General features: G+C 33.1%; 2 protein-coding genes, 2 long non-coding RNA genes and 1 other non-coding gene across 6 annotated transcripts; 2 read left to right on the top strand and 3 right to left on the bottom strand.

Annotated features, from left to right (window-relative positions):
* The first annotated feature begins 616 nt into the window (after positions 1-616).
* LOC130499389 (uncharacterized) lies at positions 617-3361 on the top strand. The gene is made up of 7 exons (XM_056993373.1): positions 617-958; positions 1586-1909; positions 1982-2111; positions 2192-2311; positions 2389-2565; positions 2653-2892; positions 2975-3361. Coding segments are annotated over exons 1-7 (1251 nt in total). The 5' UTR covers positions 617-956; the 3' UTR covers positions 3233-3361.
* Positions 3362-7568: 4207 nt separating this feature from the next.
* Positions 7569-8950, bottom strand: LOC108826203 (uncharacterized). 2 transcript variants are annotated; one of them, XR_001945382.2, is made up of 3 exons: positions 8766-8938; positions 8496-8688; positions 7569-8419 (listed from the first exon to the last, which is right to left on the bottom strand). It is a non-coding gene; the product is annotated as an uncharacterized LOC108826203 (long non-coding RNA). The 2 variants fall into 2 exon arrangements; XR_001945381.2 differs by having other exon boundaries at positions 8496-8950.
* Positions 8951-11434: 2484 nt separating this feature from the next.
* On the bottom strand, positions 11435-13131 carry LOC108825926 (uncharacterized). The gene is made up of 5 exons (XR_001945318.2): positions 13063-13131; positions 12663-12984; positions 12482-12573; positions 12280-12388; positions 11435-12119 (listed from the first exon to the last, which is right to left on the bottom strand). It is a non-coding gene; the product is annotated as an uncharacterized LOC108825926 (long non-coding RNA).
* A 5507-nt stretch (positions 13132-18638) lies between these two features.
* On the top strand, positions 18639-19589 carry LOC108825955 (basic leucine zipper 1). Its single transcript, XM_018599321.2, has one exon. The coding sequence runs from the start codon at positions 18976-18978 to the stop codon at positions 19396-19398; it is 423 nt and encodes a 140-aa protein (XP_018454823.1). The 5' UTR covers positions 18639-18975; the 3' UTR covers positions 19399-19589.
* Positions 19590-19629: 40 nt separating this feature from the next.
* TRNAK-UUU (transfer RNA lysine (anticodon UUU)) lies at positions 19630-19701 on the bottom strand. The gene has a single exon. It is a non-coding gene; the product is annotated as a tRNA-Lys (tRNA).
* Positions 19702-20459: the final 758 nt, after the last annotated feature.

The raw sequence follows: 20459 nt of genomic DNA, 5'->3' as shown, positions 1-20459 counted from the left end.
TTTCCTCGGAATTTCCTCGGAATTTTACCTTGTAAAATCAGATTTTAGGGATTTGATTTTAGGGTATAGATTCCTAGGAATTTCCTGGGAAAATTCCCAGGAAATTCCGACGGATATCAGCATTTCGTGGGAAATTCCTGGGAATTTTCCCAGGAAATTCCTAGGAATTCAGCATTTCGTCGGAATTTCCTGGGAATTTTCCCAGGAAATTCCTAGGGAATAAGGATTTAGAATCGAAAACACCAATTTACGGTTCCCAGAAGACTTACGTAAGCCTTAGTAAGTGTCTTCAATTGATTATGGGACAAGACATTGGTGTTGTACCAATTAATGGCCACTTTTCCGATTGTTGCACCGAGATCCCCAAACAGCAATGCAAGATAAACACTTATACACTTTAATGAACCTAAACGACAATACTTATACTCGATTCAATCATTTTGTAATTTGAATGTTTATTTGTCATGTACTATCAATATAAGTCTTGAGAAAACTGCCAAATTGTTCAAGGAACGGTCTAAAGTTTGTAAATCATTAATCCGAACCCCTAAACTATGGTTCCTCGGAATTTCCTGGGAATTTTCCCAGGAAATTCTGAGGAACCATAGGATTCCTAGGAATTTCCTGGGAAATTTCCCAGGAAATTCCGAGGAACCCATAATTCCGAGGGAATTCCGACGGAATTCCTGAATCCCTCGGAATTCCGTCGGAATTCTGGTAAACCGGTTCGTAAACCGAAAATTCCGACAGAATTCCGAGGGTTTCATTTTCCGTCGGAATTTTCGGGGTAAAACCAGATCTGCGGATCTTCTTCCCCATTTCTCTCTTTTCTCTCTTTTCCCTTGGCGATTTCCGGCTCCTCCTCCTCTCCCTTGGCGATTTCCGGCTCCTCCTCCTCTCCCTCTTGATATTCGGGCTCCCCCTCCACCCCCACTCCCCTAATCTCTCCCTCCTCCATGTAAGTTCTCTTCTCCCCCTCTCTTATTAGTTCTAGGTTAGATTTTAGGGAATTTTGTTAGATTTTAGGGAATTTGAGTAGATTAGGTTTTAATTAGAATTAGGGTTTGATTAGGTTTGATTAGGATTAGGGTTTTGATTAGGATTAGGGTTTTGATTAGGATTAGGGTTTTGATGTTAAGTTTTGATTAGATTTTAGGGTTTGATTAGGTTTTGATTTTAGATTTGATTAATTTTAGGGTTTCAATTTTTTAGTAATTATTTTGGCTACTTTATAATTTATAAAAATTTTATAAGTCATTTAATAATTATTTTAGTTAATTTCAAAATTTTTAAAAATTTAAAAAGTCATTTTATAATTATTTTAGCAAATTTCATAATTTATAAATAATTTTAAAAGTCATTTAAAAATTATTTTAGCAAATTTTATAATTTATAAATAATTTTAAAAGTCATTTAATATTTTTTTAGATATTTTGAAATTTATAAATAATTTATAAGTTATTTAATAATTCTTAAGACATTTTTTTAATTTATAAATCATTTTAGCTGTTTTTATAATTTATAAATATATATTTTAAAAAATAAATTTTATTAATTTTAATTCATTATTTTTAAAAAATTATAGGGATTCTAGTGACCAGAGTGCGAGGGCTCGATCTCGTCGGGCCCCACCGCGAGGCCGCGCTACTTCGACGACCCCTTCGGATTCTCGGGTTTCGTCTAGCCGGTCTCGGGGTTCGTCATCCTCATCGCAGAGCCCCCGTCCCGCTATGGTTCAGCATGCGGCTCCTTCTCCCGCTGCGGCCCCTCATCTTCCTCACGACTTCCCAGACATTCCCGAGCCTCATGTCGCTCCAGGAGTGATGACTGTTGCACAGCTGGTGCAACAGCCAGGTCGTGACCATCTCCCTTATCTCACTCTGTATCCTAGGGAACCCGGTCAGACTTGGTAAGTGAAAGTTTAATTTTCTTTATTTGAAAAATTAGATTCATTTTTAATAAGTTGTTTCCTATGTATTAGGTTCGACCGATCCCATAACGGGATCAGCGCTTGGATCAACAGGATGATGTATTCCGACCTCAAGAAGGGATACGCAACCTTCACAGTGATGCCGAGGGATGAGCAGGAGCTCTGGTTTCGTCAGTTTGCTGTAAGTATTCTAACTTTTAAAAATTTCTATTTTTTTCCTTTGAAATTTTATTTCTACTAATCAGGTTTTGTTTTTTCCAGCAAGAGTTCAACTGGCATCCGGATAACACGACGTTCATCCGCAACGCCTTCATCCACAAATGTATGGATTCATATTCCGGGCAAATATATGAATGGAAGCAGAAGTGGCTAGCGGATAAGGTATTTTCTTTTTTTTAACTTTATTAATATATTTTTTTAATTCTATTTAACTTTAAAAATTTTTTTTTCATTATAAGGTCCCAAAGTGGATCAACATGACCACTTGGGAGGAGTTGTGTGTCCATTGGGACAAGGACTCGACGAAGCAGGTCTCTAACACCAACTCCGCCAACCGCAAGAGCGATCGTGGCGGGAAGGGCATGTACAAGCACAATTTGGGTGCTCAGTCTATTCCCACTCTCGCAGACAAGATGGTAAGTTCAAACTCCTTTTCTTTTTAATTGTAAATTTTTAATTTTTCTGCTTTCTAATGTTTTTTTTGAATTTATGTGTTTTCCTAGGCGCAAGAAAATGAAGGTGAGCCCGTGGGTGATTTCCCTTTGTACAAGAGGATCCACACCAACAAGACCACGGGCCAGATTGATGACGGTCTTGCGCAGGAGGTTGTCTCCCTGGTGGACAGTATGACACAAGACGAGGAGGCCCGTCTCTCCCAGATCCAGGCCGATCTCGATCTTGACGCCACATCTACTGAGTCCACTGCCCTCTCTCAAGTCCGAATCAACGAGCTTCTTGAATCGGTAAGATATTTTGTAAATATCAATTTACTTATTAATTTTAAAATTTTTTTCTATGATTAAGATTTTAAATTTTCTTTTTCAGGCGATTCCAAAGAAGAAGGGACGTTTGGTCGGTTTGGGTCGTCGATCCAAATCGGTTCCTCCTACGTCTCAGGTGCCAGTTGATCCTACTCTGATGGATCAACTGAAGGATAAGGATGAACGCATCCGTCAGTTGGAGGAGAAGATGGCGGCTCAAGAGAGAGCTAGAGAGGCAGACAGGAGGCGGAGTGAGAAGATGATGGCGGCCTTCATGAGGCAATTCCCGGACCAGAACTTCGACGTCGACGAGGACGAGTAGTTCTAACTTTAATTTATGTTTTAAACTTTATTTTTATTTTCTGTTTTGTATGAATATTACTTTTGAACTATTTATATTATGTTTTTTATTTTAATTTTCAATTTAATAATTAATTTTCGAATTTAATAATTAATTTTCCAATTTAATTAATAAGAAATAAATTAATATTTATTTATTAATATAAATTATATTTTACGAAAATTCCGAGGAACGAAGGCCCTCGGAAATTTCCGAGGGAAGTGTTCCTCGGAATTTTCCGAGGGAGTCTTCCGTCGGAAAATTCCGAGGAATATTCCCTCGGAAAATTCCGAGGAACAATTTCCTCGGAATTTTCCGAGGGAATATCCCTCGGAATATTCCGAGGGAGAGTTCCTCGGAATTTTCCGACAGTGTTTTCCGAGGGACATTCCCTCGGAAAATTCCGAGGGATATTCCGACAATGGGATCACCGTAGGTGTTCCTCGGAATTCCCTCGGAAAAAGTCTCCGTCGGAATTTCGTCACAAATTTCCGAGGGAATTCCGACGACTTACGTTATTCCGACGATATTATTCCGACGGATCATTTCCTGGGTTTGTCGTCGGAATACGTGAATTCCGACGACATTCCGAGGATATCTTCCCTGGGAATCGAGCAGTTTTCTTGTAGTGTTTCGTCTATATGTACAAATCAGCAATTTGTTAATTTCACAGATATATATATATATAACTATTTTTGGAAAATAAAAATGCACCAAACATTATTCGAATATGACTCTCCACACCGTATATTAACTAGGTTTTAGTAAAAGAACAATACTTAGATTCACCTCAACCATTGAGGTGAATTTCTTAAATTCACCTCACTTCTATTAACCAATCAAATCGCCACGTAGGATTAATGACAAAAAATATTAAATACATTTTCTAAAAGCCAAAAAATCTTTTAAATGTCAATTTTAACAAAATTAATACCGTAAACTAAATTCTAAATCCAAACCATAACCCTAAACTTAAACTCTATACCCTAAATCCAAATCCTAAGCCCTAAACCCAAACCACATACTCTAAACTCTAAATTCTATACCCTAAAATAAAATTATATATCCTAAACCCAAACACTAAACCCAAACCATATACCCTAAAATCAAATTCTATACCCTAAAACCAAACTCTAAACCCTAAACACAAACCCTTGAGTTTAGAATTTACAGTTTAGATTTAAAATTTAACGTTTGATTTTAGGGTATAGAGTTTGGGTTTAGGGTTTAGGGTTTGAGTTTAGGGTATATGGTTTGGGTTTAGGGTTACAGTTTGGATTTAGGGTTTAGTTTACTGTATTAATTTTGTTAAAATTGACATCTAAAAGATTTTTTAACTTTTTTAAAATGTATTTAATATTTTTTATCATTAATCTTACGTGGAGATTTAATTGGTTAATAGAGGTGAGGTAAATTTAAGAAGTTCACCTAGGAGTGAATCTAAGTATTGTTCTTAGTAAAATCGTCGGTCTCCTTTGGGTCATTTACCAAACTTTCCAAATTGTGATGTCAAACGAAAAAAACCTTCCAGATTGTGAACTCCAATGAAATTATAGTTGATAAAAAAACTACGTATAAATCATTCAGCCAAAAAAAAAGAGAGACTACGTGTGTATATATATATGTTTTTCTTTTATGAAAACTACGTATATAAGTTTCTAGTTAACAAAATCCATTTAACGTAATGATGGATAAATAAAAATCCATAAAATATCATCTAAAGGGAATGCGCTAATGAATAATCAAATCATACCTCACGAGCTACGATAGTCGATGTAATGATTAAGCTCTCTTAAGTCTTAACAGAACACAAATAGTAACAAATAATATAGCAAATTCATATGTACAAAAATTTAAATCAATATTTAACATCAGTATTCGAAAAAGTGGTTTAGACAGTTGTCATATTTAACATCGACATACCATCATCTTAAATGGATTCAGACATCGATTATAAACAACCGACGATCAGTATCATTTAATTTTTCACTTTTAATGTTTGGTTTGTCTAATATATTAATTCTTATGTACAAAAATTAAATTCACAAGCTTTAATAGTTTAATTGAACTGTTTAACGATATGGAGAGTTTTTTTTTTTGACAAAAGGGCTAACGATATGGACAAACTATATGGAGCGGAGTATCACAGAGTCTAATTACATGATTTAAAAGTTTGGGTAACGTATGGATTATTTTACATGGAAGTCTCATGGAAGTATGTCTTTTCATTTTATTAATGTATATCTCTTCTTTATCGAAAATCTATTACCAAGTATTTTTAAACATATTTTCAGTTAGTACGAACTCGTACATAACGTAAAATTTTGGAAATAGACCGATCTATGAGACTATGACGTCGAAGAACTTTGGAATAAGGCCGTAAGCAATCAGATTTATACATTCGGGTGTTCAATCTAAAGTTGGTTTGCAATAAATTAATCTTTGCACAAACAAGCCATCCTATGACCAGCATGCCGCTAAAGTAAACGTACATTTGAACCAATATATAAAACAACATTAGGGTTCAAAATAAGTGGTTTTAAAATAAAAAATCTAGCAGATGATATATGGCGAACGTATGTTTAAAACAAACAAACAAACAATATGGTTCTTTTATTAAAATGAAAAATTTAAGTCTTATTCCCATAATCTTTCTTAGACCCGGAACTAAATGATCCAACTTTTTTTGCACTATATGCTAGATCACCAACTTTTTTGAATATAATCTTTCTCAAAATACTTGTACCGAAAAAATCTTTCTCAAAGCCCGATTTTTGAATTTCAGTACGAATAGAGTGATGCATATTACTGATTACAAGATATGCGACAAGCGATATACAACTCATTCTTATCAGTAAACAAACAATCGCATTAATGATGAATGAGTAATATCTCTAGACAAACATATACAAGTTGAAAGAAATTTATACGAAGATATATATCGATAACACTAAATAACGGAAAAGGGAAAAGCTATAGTTTTAGGATAAAAAGGATTGTGGTTTGTGGATTGCTCGGAAGCATTGCCAACTAACAATATCTGTCTTTGTGTCCTATTCATATGCTCGTATATGCATATATTTTTGAATGAATTTTAAATTTATTCGAAAGAAAATGAATGAATGCATACATTTTAGATAGGTGCTAATATCAGCTATTATATACAATTAACTAGTGGTATTCCGGCGCTACGCGCCGGGTTCATATGTTTATTCTCTAATGAGTTTAAGTTTTTTCTTAATTTATTTGATAGTGGTTAGTGATTTAATGTATTAATATTTTGTTTTAAATTTTTTTAGGTCTTAAAAAAATAGCATGAGTGGTTTGAGATTCAATAAAATAGAATAAATAGCTGATAGTTGCATCAAAGTAGATATAATTGATCTTAAAATATAAAGTAACGTCGATGTTCAAAAAAAAACATGTAAATGTATGTGTTTGTTTTGTGATTATCTTGTTTAAATGAAGATAACAATTTTGTCATTTTCTAAAAATAGTAACAATCCTCTCGTATTTTATCCATATCATGGATGTGGCAATCTGTTAGGGTGTTGTTCATTGTGGACGAATTGATTAAATACTTTGTCTTCAAAAATGATATTGATTTTATAAAATACTCATTATAAAGTACTCTCGTGTTTATTATGTTGCATTTTTTTGGTTTGTAATGTATATTGTAAACAAAGACTTAGACTTCTTTTTCCAGATTATTCCATTTAGTTTACCGTTACCATGGATTACATTGTTTTGTTGTTTATTAATAGTTTTTCAGTTTGTTATATATGTCTAGGATGGTGGATGGTGGTAATTGAACAATCAGACAGTTCTTTAGAGTCAACTTGATATATAGCATGCCTTTAGTCAAAAAAACTTGATATATAGTGCTTACTTGGCCGGCAAGGAAAGCATTATACAAATGTGCGTTGATAAGTGTGCCTAATATAGTTTAATCGGATAGTGCTTAGATTGCCGTACTGTTTTCCGTTTAGAAATGTAGTTTTGGGCTGTTAATCTTTGTCACAGAATTGTATGCGGTCGTTGTTGCGTCTGATCAACAAAACTGGCAAAAGTGGAGAAGGCTCAAACATTTTCTGGAATTTTTCTTGTGTTAAAAGCTTTTGACGAACTGAAGGTCGACTTTGGGTTCGAATTCAGGTGGACGACATTCACCCAGCTACGTTCTTATGTTTATATCTCCGATGATTAAAAAACGTTGTGTGCCGGGAAAGCTATTTCCTAAAGAGTAAATTTAACTTTGATGGAGTATGTTAGGAAGAGAATATAAGAATCTGGGAATATTGTGTTCTTGACTCACTTAGGTGTAGAAGTGTTTAATTTTAAGATAGCAAACCCCAAATATTTGCATAGACAGAGATCTAATAAGCCTTACAATTATTAAACTGGAAGCAAAAACTATGAAAATATGATAGATGACAACTGGGCTGAACGATAATTGAGAGCCACTATAACATCTACTCAAGATTGTTACACCTCATTGGCTTCTTAGTTGTAGGCTCTGGTGATGTCCCAACTGGATCAGCAGCGTTGCTCCCGCTCTCACTCAGATGTGGAGATGAAGAAGGTGACACCTTTCCCACAAGTCTTGATGATGACACTTTGTAGGGATAGACAAAGAACTGGACTCAGAATACGATCGCACATGCAGTAGAAAAAAGAGACAATGAAAAACGCTTGACTTGAGCGACAAAAATCTCCCATAATCTTTCTTTTCAAATCCATTGGCTCAAACTCCTACTGATCAACAACAACTTGCAAAACCTCGTCTTAGATAGGTTTAATTTCAACTCTTTCTACATCTTCTTCTTGTTGTAAAGCTTCATCTCAAAAATACTGTTTCGTTCTTAGTAATGGTGTTTGTTGTTGTAGATATCGCAGCTCGTGCTTGCTCCATCGAAAAGGATTTGCACCATTACTCTCAGTGGAAGCAGCTGGCTCTGTGAAGCGTTCTTGCTTGCGTCTACTGACAGTTTCTTACAGTCCAAGATTCTGTATAACTTCTTTCTCTTAGGCTTATCAATCTTCTGATGAACCTGAAAATAGAGAGGGTGTGAGATATCATATAACAGTTACCTAATGGGTGAGAAGTTGCTGCACGGGTTTTCAAAGAGAGATAACTTGGCATGTGCTTCTCTTAATTCTCATCCTTATCTGAGAAACCATAAAAGAAATCGGATTAGATCTGAATCGAAATGTAAAGCAATAGATCGAGAATCCACTTTCTCACCTATAAATCGGGCTTGAGTTGAAAAGTTGAAGAAAGGAAGTGCTGAGTTGAGGGAGCGAGTCAGTGAGACAACCCATCGAGGAAGCCATCCTCGTAGTTCCTGATTTCCTTATCGGTGAACGTCCAACTTCCAAATCAGCAAGAAGAAGGTGGGAAGTCTCCGTTGATGGATTAAGTGCAAAACAGAGAATATCTTTTCAGATTAGGTAGAGATGATGTTGTTCATCGCAGACATCAAACTTATTTATAAGTAGAGCTTTGCTCCGTTACCTTCAAGAAGATTGAAACGGATTGAATGCGAGGGAGTGGGATGAGTGGTGTGTGTGAATGATTGCAGCAACCGTTACACTTCCAAGCCTGTGTCATCTCAAAGGTTACGGTGTCTCTTTTCCTGGAAATCAGAAGTGGAGAAAACCTATCTTTATATATAAACTATGGGCCTGTATGCAAAATATTTTAAGAACCCAACAGATTAGTAAATTAGAACTACACGCCCAGATATAACATAAGAATTCAGCGTTAGATTATTAAAGATTAATAGGCAGACACGTGTTCTCGTTTGCCCCATTCTCTGTGATGACGTGGAGGGCTGAGCTTCCATATAAGTCAACTTTATATATAAAGACTAGGAGCGGCCCGCCCTGCGGACGGGATGATAATTTGAAAGTAATTTAAATAGTTATAATAGTATTTTATTTATTTTTATTTAATTTGTTTTTATGTCAAATTTTTTTATTCTATATTTATATGAATCATTATTTTATTAAATTGTTATTCTTTATTCAGTTTCATTCTCATTATAATCAATTAAAATTTTCTTTACAATTAGTAAGATTGTTTATTTGAAATTTTATTCTGTTTATAATTTGATGTTGTAGAACTATTGATTTATTTGTTTAATTTGAAGTTATCTAGTTTTATTCATTCTCTCACATTATTTTATATTGTGTGTTTTTATTTGACTATAGAACTTTATATTTTATTTTTACACAATTATGGATCTATGTTTATAAATGTGTATCTAATAATATGTATCTAATAATTAATAAATATATAATTTCAAAAAGAAACGGTCAGCTTTTGTGAGAAATTAACTGTCCAAACATCAGCCACCCATTTGGATTAGAAATGGTGTTCCTGTGTTGGGAATGGTGTTCTTGGTGCTCACCCGTGATACTCGATTTTGGTAGAAAAAGTTCTATTGTTTGTTAGGAACAAATATGAGCATATATTAACTATTTTTTTTGCTTGGTCTTAACTCTTAAGCATATAATTTTAGGTTTTAGAGAAAGAGATTCATAATGGTGTTTATGTTCTAGTCGCCAGTTTGATCAGAAAATATTAGTTACGAAGGTGTTTTTATTGTCAAAATTTTGAAGACATGTTAATAATTTTTTTTTTTGAAAAGACTCAAAATTTCATTTGAACTAAAATACAAAATATTGGATTTTCATTGCCAAGGTACTAAATCTTTTCCATTGTTTGCAGAAATTTTAATCCTAATTTATAGTGTAAACTATACATCATTATGCATATTTCTGTATACTTTTTAATTAGTAATAGCTTACTGGAAAGACATTTTCATTTTAAGTCATTTAAAAAAATATTTTATAGGTTCAAAAAATATACACAATCAAATAAATGAGAATATAGCCTCTTCTAAGATTTCATTTAATATTTAAGTTATTATTAACTATTTTTTTGTTTGGTCTTAACTCTTAAGCATATGATTTTAGGTTTTGGGGAAAGAGATTCATAATGGTGTTTATTTTCTAGCCGCCAGTTTGATCAGAAAATATTAGTTACGAAAATGTTTTTATTGTCAAAATTTTGAAGACATGTTGATAAAAATTGGTTTTTTTGAGAAGACTCAAAATTTCATTCGAACTAAAATACAAAATATTTGGATTTTCATTACCAGGATAGTAAATTTTTCATTGTTTGCAGATATTTTAATCCTAATTTATAGTGTAAACTATATATTATTATGCATATTTCTGTATACTTTTTAATTAGTAATAGCTTACTGGAAAGACATTTTCATTTAAATTCATTTTAAAAAAAATTATAGGTTAGAAAAATATATACAATCAAACAAATGAGAATATAGCCTCTTCTAAGATTTCATTAAACATTTAAATTATTATTGATCTTCATTTTTAGAAGCTTGATTATAAATTATGCGTAAACTGTTATATCTTTTCTTCATTTTTATTATCATTTCAGTTGAAATTGTTAGATATCCAGTCCCAAATTTCATTCTGAAAAATAAAATTTATAATAGGGTTATTGAAAATTTTATATTAAAACTTTTGTATTTAGATAGTATGAGTCCTTTGGTTTTTCTATTTTATTTTACTTTTATTAGCTATTTCATGTTTAAAAGAAATTTCAGAAAATAATTTTTTTTTTACATTTTCAATTTTATTTATTGATAAATTGTAAACTTCAAAAAGATATTTATTAAAAATTTATTAGTTAAAAAATTTGAGATATACTTAATTATAAAACTCATGAATTAGTAATTAATATCTTATACATTTTTAATATGTATGAAAATATTAAAACTTATATGTTGTAAAAATAACGGTTGTATATCTTTTTGACCTATGGGAGGATCCGAGGATCCCCTTTCACATGGGATTGTTATTCACTTTTAAGTTTATTGTTTTCGCAAGATTTTTATTCTTTTTAAGTTTATTGTTTGATGATTATTTCTTTATCGAAATAGTAGAGTAGTAATTTACTGTCACACAATTTCTTAGGGTTGTATTTATGTGAACACAGTCTTATTGTTTTATGAGGTCTGCCATTTTCTCAAAATGAGAGTTGAAATGGAGCTGTAAAAGTAATGTGTGTTTAATTAAGTGTTGTCTATTTGATTTATCTCGAAATCTCGTCATTTTTTCTTGTGTGGTTGTATACTGTCTTTGCATCTTATAAATTTAATTAACTATAATTAAATTTAGCTACATATATACGACGGAACAAAACCCATATTGATTAAACTATGAACTATGAAAGAAGCTACTCTATTGGCATTTTAGTGCACCGTATTCACTAACCAACCTTGTCATCCAGACCAGAGAGAGCAGTCATCACCTCCATATCTTGAAAGCTCAACGCAGGCCAAGCATCAGGTATAGCTCGAAAAAGAAAATATTCCTTGATTTCACCTGCAAATATGGCATTCTTTACTCTTTGGCTGGTCATGCTTTCTACTGCCCACAAAATAGTTATCATCTTGGCTTCATCCTCCAAATGACAACCAATGAACTTCCTCCTACTATGACAAAGCACCAGTCTATTTCACATCTCTGAGACCCCATGCCGCATCAACCATGGACTTCTCTTGCCACATTACACATAACCCATCCCTCCAGAGGGTCTCTCCATTGTTCTGTATAGAGTTCTTGTGATCCCACCTGAAATTTTAATTCTCCTCCTCTACTCTCTGAGACAAAAAAACACTCATCAGCATCACAAAAGTTTGTCTTTCCAGTAAAAAAAGAGAAATAAAAAGCTTTCCTTTTGTTCATATATTTGCATCTTCGCTTTGAAAACGGTGTCTTAGCTGTGTCTCTTTCCCAAATATTGTTTGCCAATCCAACGCTTTCTTGAAATCTGCAAGCATCCAAGAGCAGCGATTGAATAAACCTTAGACACAGCAGCAGCTTTACATGTCAAAATCACAGAAACATATCGAATCATATATCTTTGCTTCTTCGGTTACCCTTGAAAAATTAATGAAACCAGTTTGTAAATGAGATTTGATAGAATGTACCTGTTGCCACATAGTCAAGAGCCGCATAGTCGAATGTACCCATGATTTCTGTACTAAAATAGCTTGTTTCTCTCATGGGACCGTATTTTTCTAACACAGAGTCTGAAAACTTTCCATTTAGTTTATTGTCATGAAATAGAACCAAGTCAGTACCATTCTTAGTCCATTAAGACAATACTGAGAGTTCGAAAAGAGGGTTTACCAAGTCCAGCAAGATGTTCGAGGCCTTGATGTCTCAGTATATGACTTTAACCCGTAAGATCCTAAAGAGCGGCTTACACTGCACATCGTCCTCTTCAACACCGTTCAAACATAAGAACAAATAATCTCCTAAGAGTTTCAATAAAATCATGATTATGAACCCCATAACTGCAGAAACTTACCCTCGGTGGAACACTTGCCGAACTTCAAATCGGAGAAAAACACCGTCGAGTTAGCCATCAACCCGCGAATTAGTATAGAGAAGAGAGATGAGGAGACGATGATATCCAGAAGAGAATTACAAACATATTTATACCCGAAATGACAGAGCTTCACCGACGCAAACAACACATTAAATAGCTCATTGTGGGCGTCAGAGTTAATGAGATTAAACCCCAAGAACCATAAAGAAATCCGATTCAGTAACCGCGAAGAAACTCGAGCGTCATGTAGCCGTCGAATGTAGAAGAAAGAAGAAACACATGTCTTCACTTGTACGTTACCCTGGGCCGAAGACACAATCAGAATCTGAGCCCAATATCAAACAAACGTGCTGAGCCCAATATATTTAATCTAACGAACCTTTCACGATCTAAAGCCCAGAATATACTTTCATTTAACAAAGCGCTGCGCTTTACTCGTATGGACACGTGGAACGATGGTAGGAAGCGAATTAGTGACATGGACGACGACGTGGCATCACGGGAGGGATGAAAACAGTTCTTTATATATAAAGATGTGTTGATTAGCTCGCCAATGTACGTGATTTCAGTACTAGTAACTACACATTCCCTTTTTTTTTTGTAACTGACTACACATTCCCTTTTCCGGATTGTCTTTCACTCTATCCTCACAACTCATCTCAGTAATCATATTACTGTATGTATATAATGTATCAGTTTTTTTTTCTAATTAAAACTTGTAGAAAAATTGAACTATATCAAGATCATAGGATGCGTTATATTTTTATATAATGATTTTACCGATCGTTGTAGACTTTGATCTCTAGAAGGTACTGCCTTTTCCCACTTTAATTTCGATATTAGTAGGGCTATAATTTAACACACATTTTAGAAGAAAACGTTTAGAAGACAACAGATAAGGTCACGGCTGAGCTCGAGACGAGCCTACTGTGACAACAAGTCTAGAGTGCGGACAAAAAGTCTAAACATGAATACAAATTTAGAAAAAGTAAGAATGATATATCACATATAAATTATTTATAAACTAAGTGTTTTTACCATAGTCTTCTTACGAATAATTATTAATTTATATCCTATTAATTCAAAAATTAATATAATAAATAGTTATTTATATTTTAAAAAGTTTAAATCAAACATAAAAGAATATATATATATATATATATATATAGAAATTTTCATCAAAATATGTATGTTTATTATTATGATAAATTTTAAAAGCACTTATATTTTAAAAATATTTTAGAAAATATTTTATCCAAATATTTTGATTGAATAATATTTAAGCATAATTTTTTATATCTTAATGTTTATAATTAAAATATTATTTCCAGATAACAACTATATATATATATATAAGAATTATTTTATTTTTTAAAAATATAATTTTATTTTGATGATTTTATCATATTAGTTATAATCAATTAGCTAATATAACTTATAATACAATATTATTAATATACAATTATTTAGTTATATAATAAGCAAAAATACCTAAAATCATGAAAACATGATGCATAAACAAAATCACTTTTTGATTAATTAATATTAAGTATAAATTGTTTTATGTATTAATATTTTATAATTTAAAATAATATTTTCAGATAACAAAAAAATATCTATATAAGAGTCATCTTGCTTTTTTAAAATTATTTACAAAATAAAAATTAGTTCTAAGCTTGCTACCTTATTAAATAGAATCGACGGTTGAAGACATGACTGGGCTTTTAGAAACCGGGCTCCCCTAAAAGCTCATATGATCCCATCAATTATAAAAGGCCCATTGTATAAAGGGTAAAAGAAGAAGCCCTGTGAAGCCGTATTCATCTGAGGATTCTGATAAAGACGCAGCAGCATATAGAAAAAAGAAGAGCAAGAGAACAGCAACAATTAACGTCGTTGAATTTTTAGGAAACTCACACTATTTCTGTTTTCTTTTATCTCAGCCATTGTTGGCTTGGTGTTGTAAGACAATGATGAATTTGAGAATCTCGTTTAGTGTTCAGAGCTCAATAAGCTCTTGGAGAAGGTTGCAAATATCTACAAATGATGCATCTTTACATATGTAGTTCGACTACTACAGAATCTAAGCTCTCCTTCCTCAAAGACCTATCTATATATATGGAAACTCGTCTGCTTCACCTTGTGTTCATCTTGTTGAGTTCTATATCTTTGTATACTTTACGTGGTTTAATACACGACAAACCTTACATTGCGCTTCTTATGGTGTTCCATCTAAATGTGTAACTGAGTCTCTACCTAGAAAAATTGCTGATTAAGTGGTTTGTTTCTCACACCATTGCTAAAGATCTTGAATTTATCTCGGCACTTATGTAATCACTAATGACATTCACTTCTTATGAGTTACTCCGTAAACATGAACGTATATTAGACCTTTAAATTCAAGTTAGGGCTGGATTTTAGGTATTTGGATCAAGTGCGGGGGGACACGTGCAGTTTTGGGTAAATTGGTTTGGAGAAACTATACCTACATATAGGATCCAATAATGTTTCGGTTCGAATACAGATTATCTTCCAACCAGTTTGGGGTGGTTCGGATATGCATTTTTAAATCTGAAATATTTTATTTTATTTATTATTATTTTCATTATTTTCTTTGCTATAAATATATGATGTAAATGATATATATATATATATATATATATGAAAATAAATATATCATAGTTAACGTAGTCTAGCGGAAATGCATGTGTTACTTTACCTGTCTATCTTGGACTCCGCTCTCAAGAAGTATAGTTTTGTATTTTCTATTCATGAGTTTTGGTTTAAACCGGTATCCGATTGGATCCGTCGGGTAAATTGGGTGTCATAGTCCACGGGAGTGACGTAATTTCAAGTCTGATCTGGTTTGGTATTCAGTTCCGGGTAAAAAATTCCAACACTAGTTCAAGTCACCAACTTTAACTTTTTCTGCAATTTCTATTTTTGTTACACTTTTTTTTTTGTAGAAAATCATATAACTTTTAATGCGGTATAGTTTTGGTTAGGTGGATCAGTTCCAGAATATTATGTGTATATATAGTTAGCCTAACTAACTTGAGCGATATGCACAATGACATCAAATTCTGTTCTATCCTTTTATGGACGCTGATGATGTAATTTGCATCCATAATTTCCTATTATATAATGTAGAGTGGCTTGAGTTGGAGAGATTACGCAAGACTGGACAACGTTTCTTATCATTTTGGTAAAACATTATTTAATTTTTCTCTTCAAAATAGAGAATTTAATAACAGCATGAAATTAAAAATAAATCTGAGGAAATTTTTCTTTTGACACAAACATACCATTGGTAAGTTTCACTAATGCTTAATACATGTCAAAACAGTTTTGTAACATACTGACAGGAATTTATAGCGCTAATAATTTGGAAATGTATCCAGGATTCATGAATATTTGGCAGATCTGCATATTTCAGAGGATTTAAATTTGATCTTATTTTCTTTGATTTCAAGATTTATTAGTATAGATTTAATTTTTTTTTTTTTTTTGTAAATGGCATTCATATAGATAGAAATTGTTACGAATAACACAGGATAATATTGGGAAAAAGTACCAATAACAAAATGTAGATACGTAAGCGTCAAGCAACCTACTCTATTTGTCAGGTTTCATCAGTAGACTAGCCGATGTCGGACAACAATCAGTAGTGGACAATTGGACATGTTACGTATACAAAATTCTGACGAAACGATAATTTCTTAAAAATATATGACGAGTCGCATACTCATAAATAACTTTCAGTACACGTATGAAAGAGGACAAACAGAAGAGTAAACGATAATCGTGAAATGTGAATCAACCATGAAACTAAGTAACCAGAAAAAAATATCATCAACATATATATTTAAAAACAACAAAAATATGTGATAGTAAAACTGAGAAAGATATGTGCAAAGAGATGTGGAAGATATAAACGGAGTTGATTATTCAGGCTTTCTAAATAAGTGGTGTGATTCTGGCTGCTAAGTTACATAATCCATGGGAGTGAGAGTGACGTAAATTATGCACGTTTTTACTATAATAAATTTTTACTATTTTCGTGAGTTTTAGTCCCTGGTAAATCTCGTACTCGCTTAAACCATTCACTCTCTATATCTGTTATTCTCTCTTTTGATAATTATATTTTTTTCTTTTTGTCGTTGGTTAATTATATGTCCTTTTTGTCGTTGGTTATTAGTCTTGCATTTAGACGCACCTAGTTCTTCTTCTTCTTTTTTCCCCTTTGATTTGCAGTAATGCCTCCTTCCCATCATAGTTTATATGTAGAATATATTACAAGTTTCAGTTTTTTTTTTTTTGATAAATACAAGTCTATAATTTAGTAGCTAAGAAGAATGAAAACATTGAGAAAGGAAGCACAACATTGCCAAACAAAGAAAAACAATACTATCCAAAACTTAATTAACAAAAAAGAAACGTATGTCTTTTATCAATATGGTTATGGTTTGCAACTTGCGAAGAAAAAACTTGCATACAAAAGAGTAAAAAATCATAGTCAGCTAAAGCAAAAATGCGTGCATATCTGCTAGTTTTAAAGATGATGCAAACCAAAATTTTGAAGACCTAAAAAATCATAAACTAGTAAACCTACTAAGTGCATGTACATATTCAAAATGTTAGTTGGGAGAGTACGTTCGCATCTAAAGATATTCTATTTTATATGTGGTAAATACTAATATAAAGTAATCGGTGAGCGGATAAGGATGATGCATTTCGAACTATATAGTATTTTCATTCGAAAAAATAGGTTGGCTTACGAATATACCTGAGACCTCTTACTTTACATTCTTAATTTGCTTTCCATTTGAAAACCATTTGAGATAAGACACGCACAAAATCAAATGGAACATTACAGTATATGCTTTTAAGATTGATAATTTTCTTTATTAATAAAATTGTCAACCATTTTAAGCATTAAGAATCGTTGTCACTGATTCACGTGCTAACTCTTAAATACGAATGGTATTTTTAACGATATAGCTTACGTATGTTCTCTCTCGGGCCCGGCTCTTGGGCAGTGAACCAAGTGCATTTGCACTAGATCAATTTTGTTTTCTACAATTTTGTCATGTAGAGCTTAAGGCCGTTTCAAGAATTTTCAGGGTCCTATTTTTACAAATCATTTATATTGCTCTTATACAAATAAATTCTGCACACGGTCAAGTCTATTACTGATCCGGGCATGTTCTTTCTGATGGTTTTATCGTTCTTCAATGTTGATAATATTAAAATGATACATATAAATACAAGCATCCCAAGATTTTAGTTCATACAATCTAGTATCTAAGTTCTAACCAGTATTTATCATTTATGTTGTACCTTGGCCAATGATCTAGCCAATTATTTCATATAAAGTCTTAAATTACATAACTGAAATTGACTAAAATATATATAACTAAATAGAATAATAAGATTTTGCAAATACAGTACTATTTCACCGCATAATATTTGTACTTTTGCCATCTACGACACACACCCACTGACACGTACTGATACAGTTCCAAACCTTTCGTTAGAGTTCAGAGAATAGTCAAACGTGTTCCATTTTCATTGGAGTTGCATAAAACTAACTTAGTGTTAAATCTGGACAAGGATATGGAATGTTACAGAATCCAGTTCTCTTGGGTATATCTAAAGTTACCATACGACTTGCTGTGACAACTAAAAATGGTAATGACTGGTCTGCCCGATAAGGAACAACACGAACACATGATTAGCTGTTATATCCAAAAAAGTAAAGAACAAAATTGTTATGTTATTGACCAGAATCTCCTATAACCATTTCATGTTTTTTTTTTAAATAAAAAAAACTATTACCATTTCATGTTCTTACCTTTTATAGGATAATCTTTTGAAATGTAATAGAGAGACCTTTCGAGATTTTATATTTTTAATATATAGTATGAATCTATAAATACGGGCAACCTAAGAAGAACAACATCTCCACTTACCTTTTCGATCTTATCCTTATCTTCTTCCTTGTTCTATTTCGCTTCTGATCTCTCTCTAAAGTCTTCATACATCTTCTTGTTTAAGTTGTTAAGATCTTTGTCTGATAATTCTAGAGTTATTGCTATTTGACCAACGATAAATGTCAATGGACAGAGTCATGAAATGAGAAATCTCAACCAATTCTCGTTTCCTCGTTTATCATTCTGTATCCGTCGTGATTCTTCACTGGTTTTACGTATTTTCTTGAACAATTTTCTTCATTTCTTGTTTTTTTTTTCTCGCAAAGTGTTAGGACAAAAAAAAAGCATTAGGACAAAACATGGCAAACGCTGAGAAGACAAGTTCAGGTTCCGACATAGACGAGAAGAAGAGGAAACGCAAGTTGTCAAACCGCGAATCTGCTAGGAGATCGCGTCTCAAGAAACAGAAGATGATGGAAGACACGATCCACGAGATCTCGACTCTCGAGAGACGAATCAAAGAGTACAGCGAGAGATGCAAAGTGGCGAGACGGAGGCTTGACTCGGTCGAGTCGGAAAACGCGGCTTTGAGATCGGAGAAGACGTGGCTTTCAAGCTACGTGAGAGATTTAGAGAAAATGATTGATACGACGACTTCCTTAACGCTGACGCAGAGTGGCGGCGATGATCAGAACGCAAACGCGGATGGAGATTGTAGGCGTAGACCATGGCAGCAGTATGGTTGTGATTCTCTACAACCAGTTGCGTCCTTCAAGACATGAGCTTGGTGCGTTTAGTTCTCTACAACCAGTTGCGTCCTTCAAGAAATGAGCTTTGTGTGTTTAGTTTGTGATTTTGTGACCATTTTATGATTTGTATCTTTCATATTGAATTGTTTTCTCCTTCCTGGAGATACACAATTGTATGTGTGTTACAAAAAAAAAAAAGGAGATACACAATTGTTTTTACTTTATTCTTAACATCTTTTTGGGTACAAAAAACTGATTGGAAAACGCCGACTGTGGGGATCGAACCCACGGCCACGTGATTAAAAGTCACGCGCTCTACCACTGAGCTAAGTCGGCTATTGTTCGATGTTTAAATGGCTTTCTTCACTAACGTACATGAACTAAGGAGACATATTGATCGGGATCATGTTTGAGTTTGAATGACCTCCACAGGGAATATCGAATGTAGTTTCAATATAACTTGAGAAATAGCCCAGCTTTAATTTCTCTTGTTTCTCGAAACTTTTGTTGATAAAACTCGATAGGATTTGTAAACTACGTCCAAGCATTGCATGAATTGGTCCCAGAAAACTACAAGAACCCTTATCACATTGTCACATCGTTGCTCACTTTAGTCAAACTCAAACCAAAACAAACTTGTTCTCTGTTTTTACTTAGAGCAACTTCCTCGCATAGGTTCTCAGTAAAATATCTACGATACGTCGATACATATTAAAAAAGAAGTATGGAGAAGTTGAAATACATGACAAAACAATTTGAGATACCCCACAGAAACTTAATAGACACTTGTCCACTTCGTAGATAAATCTTTTTTTCTTGCTAAATTTTTGATAATTGTCTTTTAAAAAAATTAATAACTAGTAGATGTATATCAAAACAATAATACTGTTAGGCTTTAGGTAGTCATTGTGAATTTGATTAAAAAAAAAAGACACTCATTGTGAATATGTTATCGAAATAACAATATTTGGCAGATCTTTTTTGAACCTGGCTAATATAAACGAGGGTCGATAGTCGACACCTTACATATTGTAAAGGCACTACCGTATACTCAGCAGTATAATACACCTGTCACTGGTGGAATTGTATGTTGG

Source organism: Raphanus sativus, chromosome 9 (genome assembly GCF_000801105.2).
Source record: "Raphanus sativus cultivar WK10039 chromosome 9, ASM80110v3, whole genome shotgun sequence".
NCBI lineage: Eukaryota > Viridiplantae > Streptophyta > Magnoliopsida > Brassicales > Brassicaceae > Raphanus > Raphanus sativus.
Note: the sequence above shows the minus strand (reverse complement) of the source record. Positions and strands in the feature narration are given on the sequence as shown.

Excerpts from the sequence above, each read along its gene's own strand:
- LOC130499389 (XM_056993373.1), top strand. Across the intron at positions 1,910-1,981 it reads AGGGAACCCGGTCAGACTTG|GTTCGACCGATCCCATAACG; the intron begins GTAAGTGAAAGT and ends CCTATGTATTAG. Across the intron at positions 2,312-2,388 it reads AGAAGTGGCTAGCGGATAAG|GTCCCAAAGTGGATCAACAT; the intron begins GTATTTTCTTTT and ends TTTCATTATAAG.
- LOC108825955 (XM_018599321.2), top strand. The coding sequence starts at position 18,976 with ATGGCAAACGCTGAGAAGACAAGTTCAGGTTCCGACATAGACGAGAAG.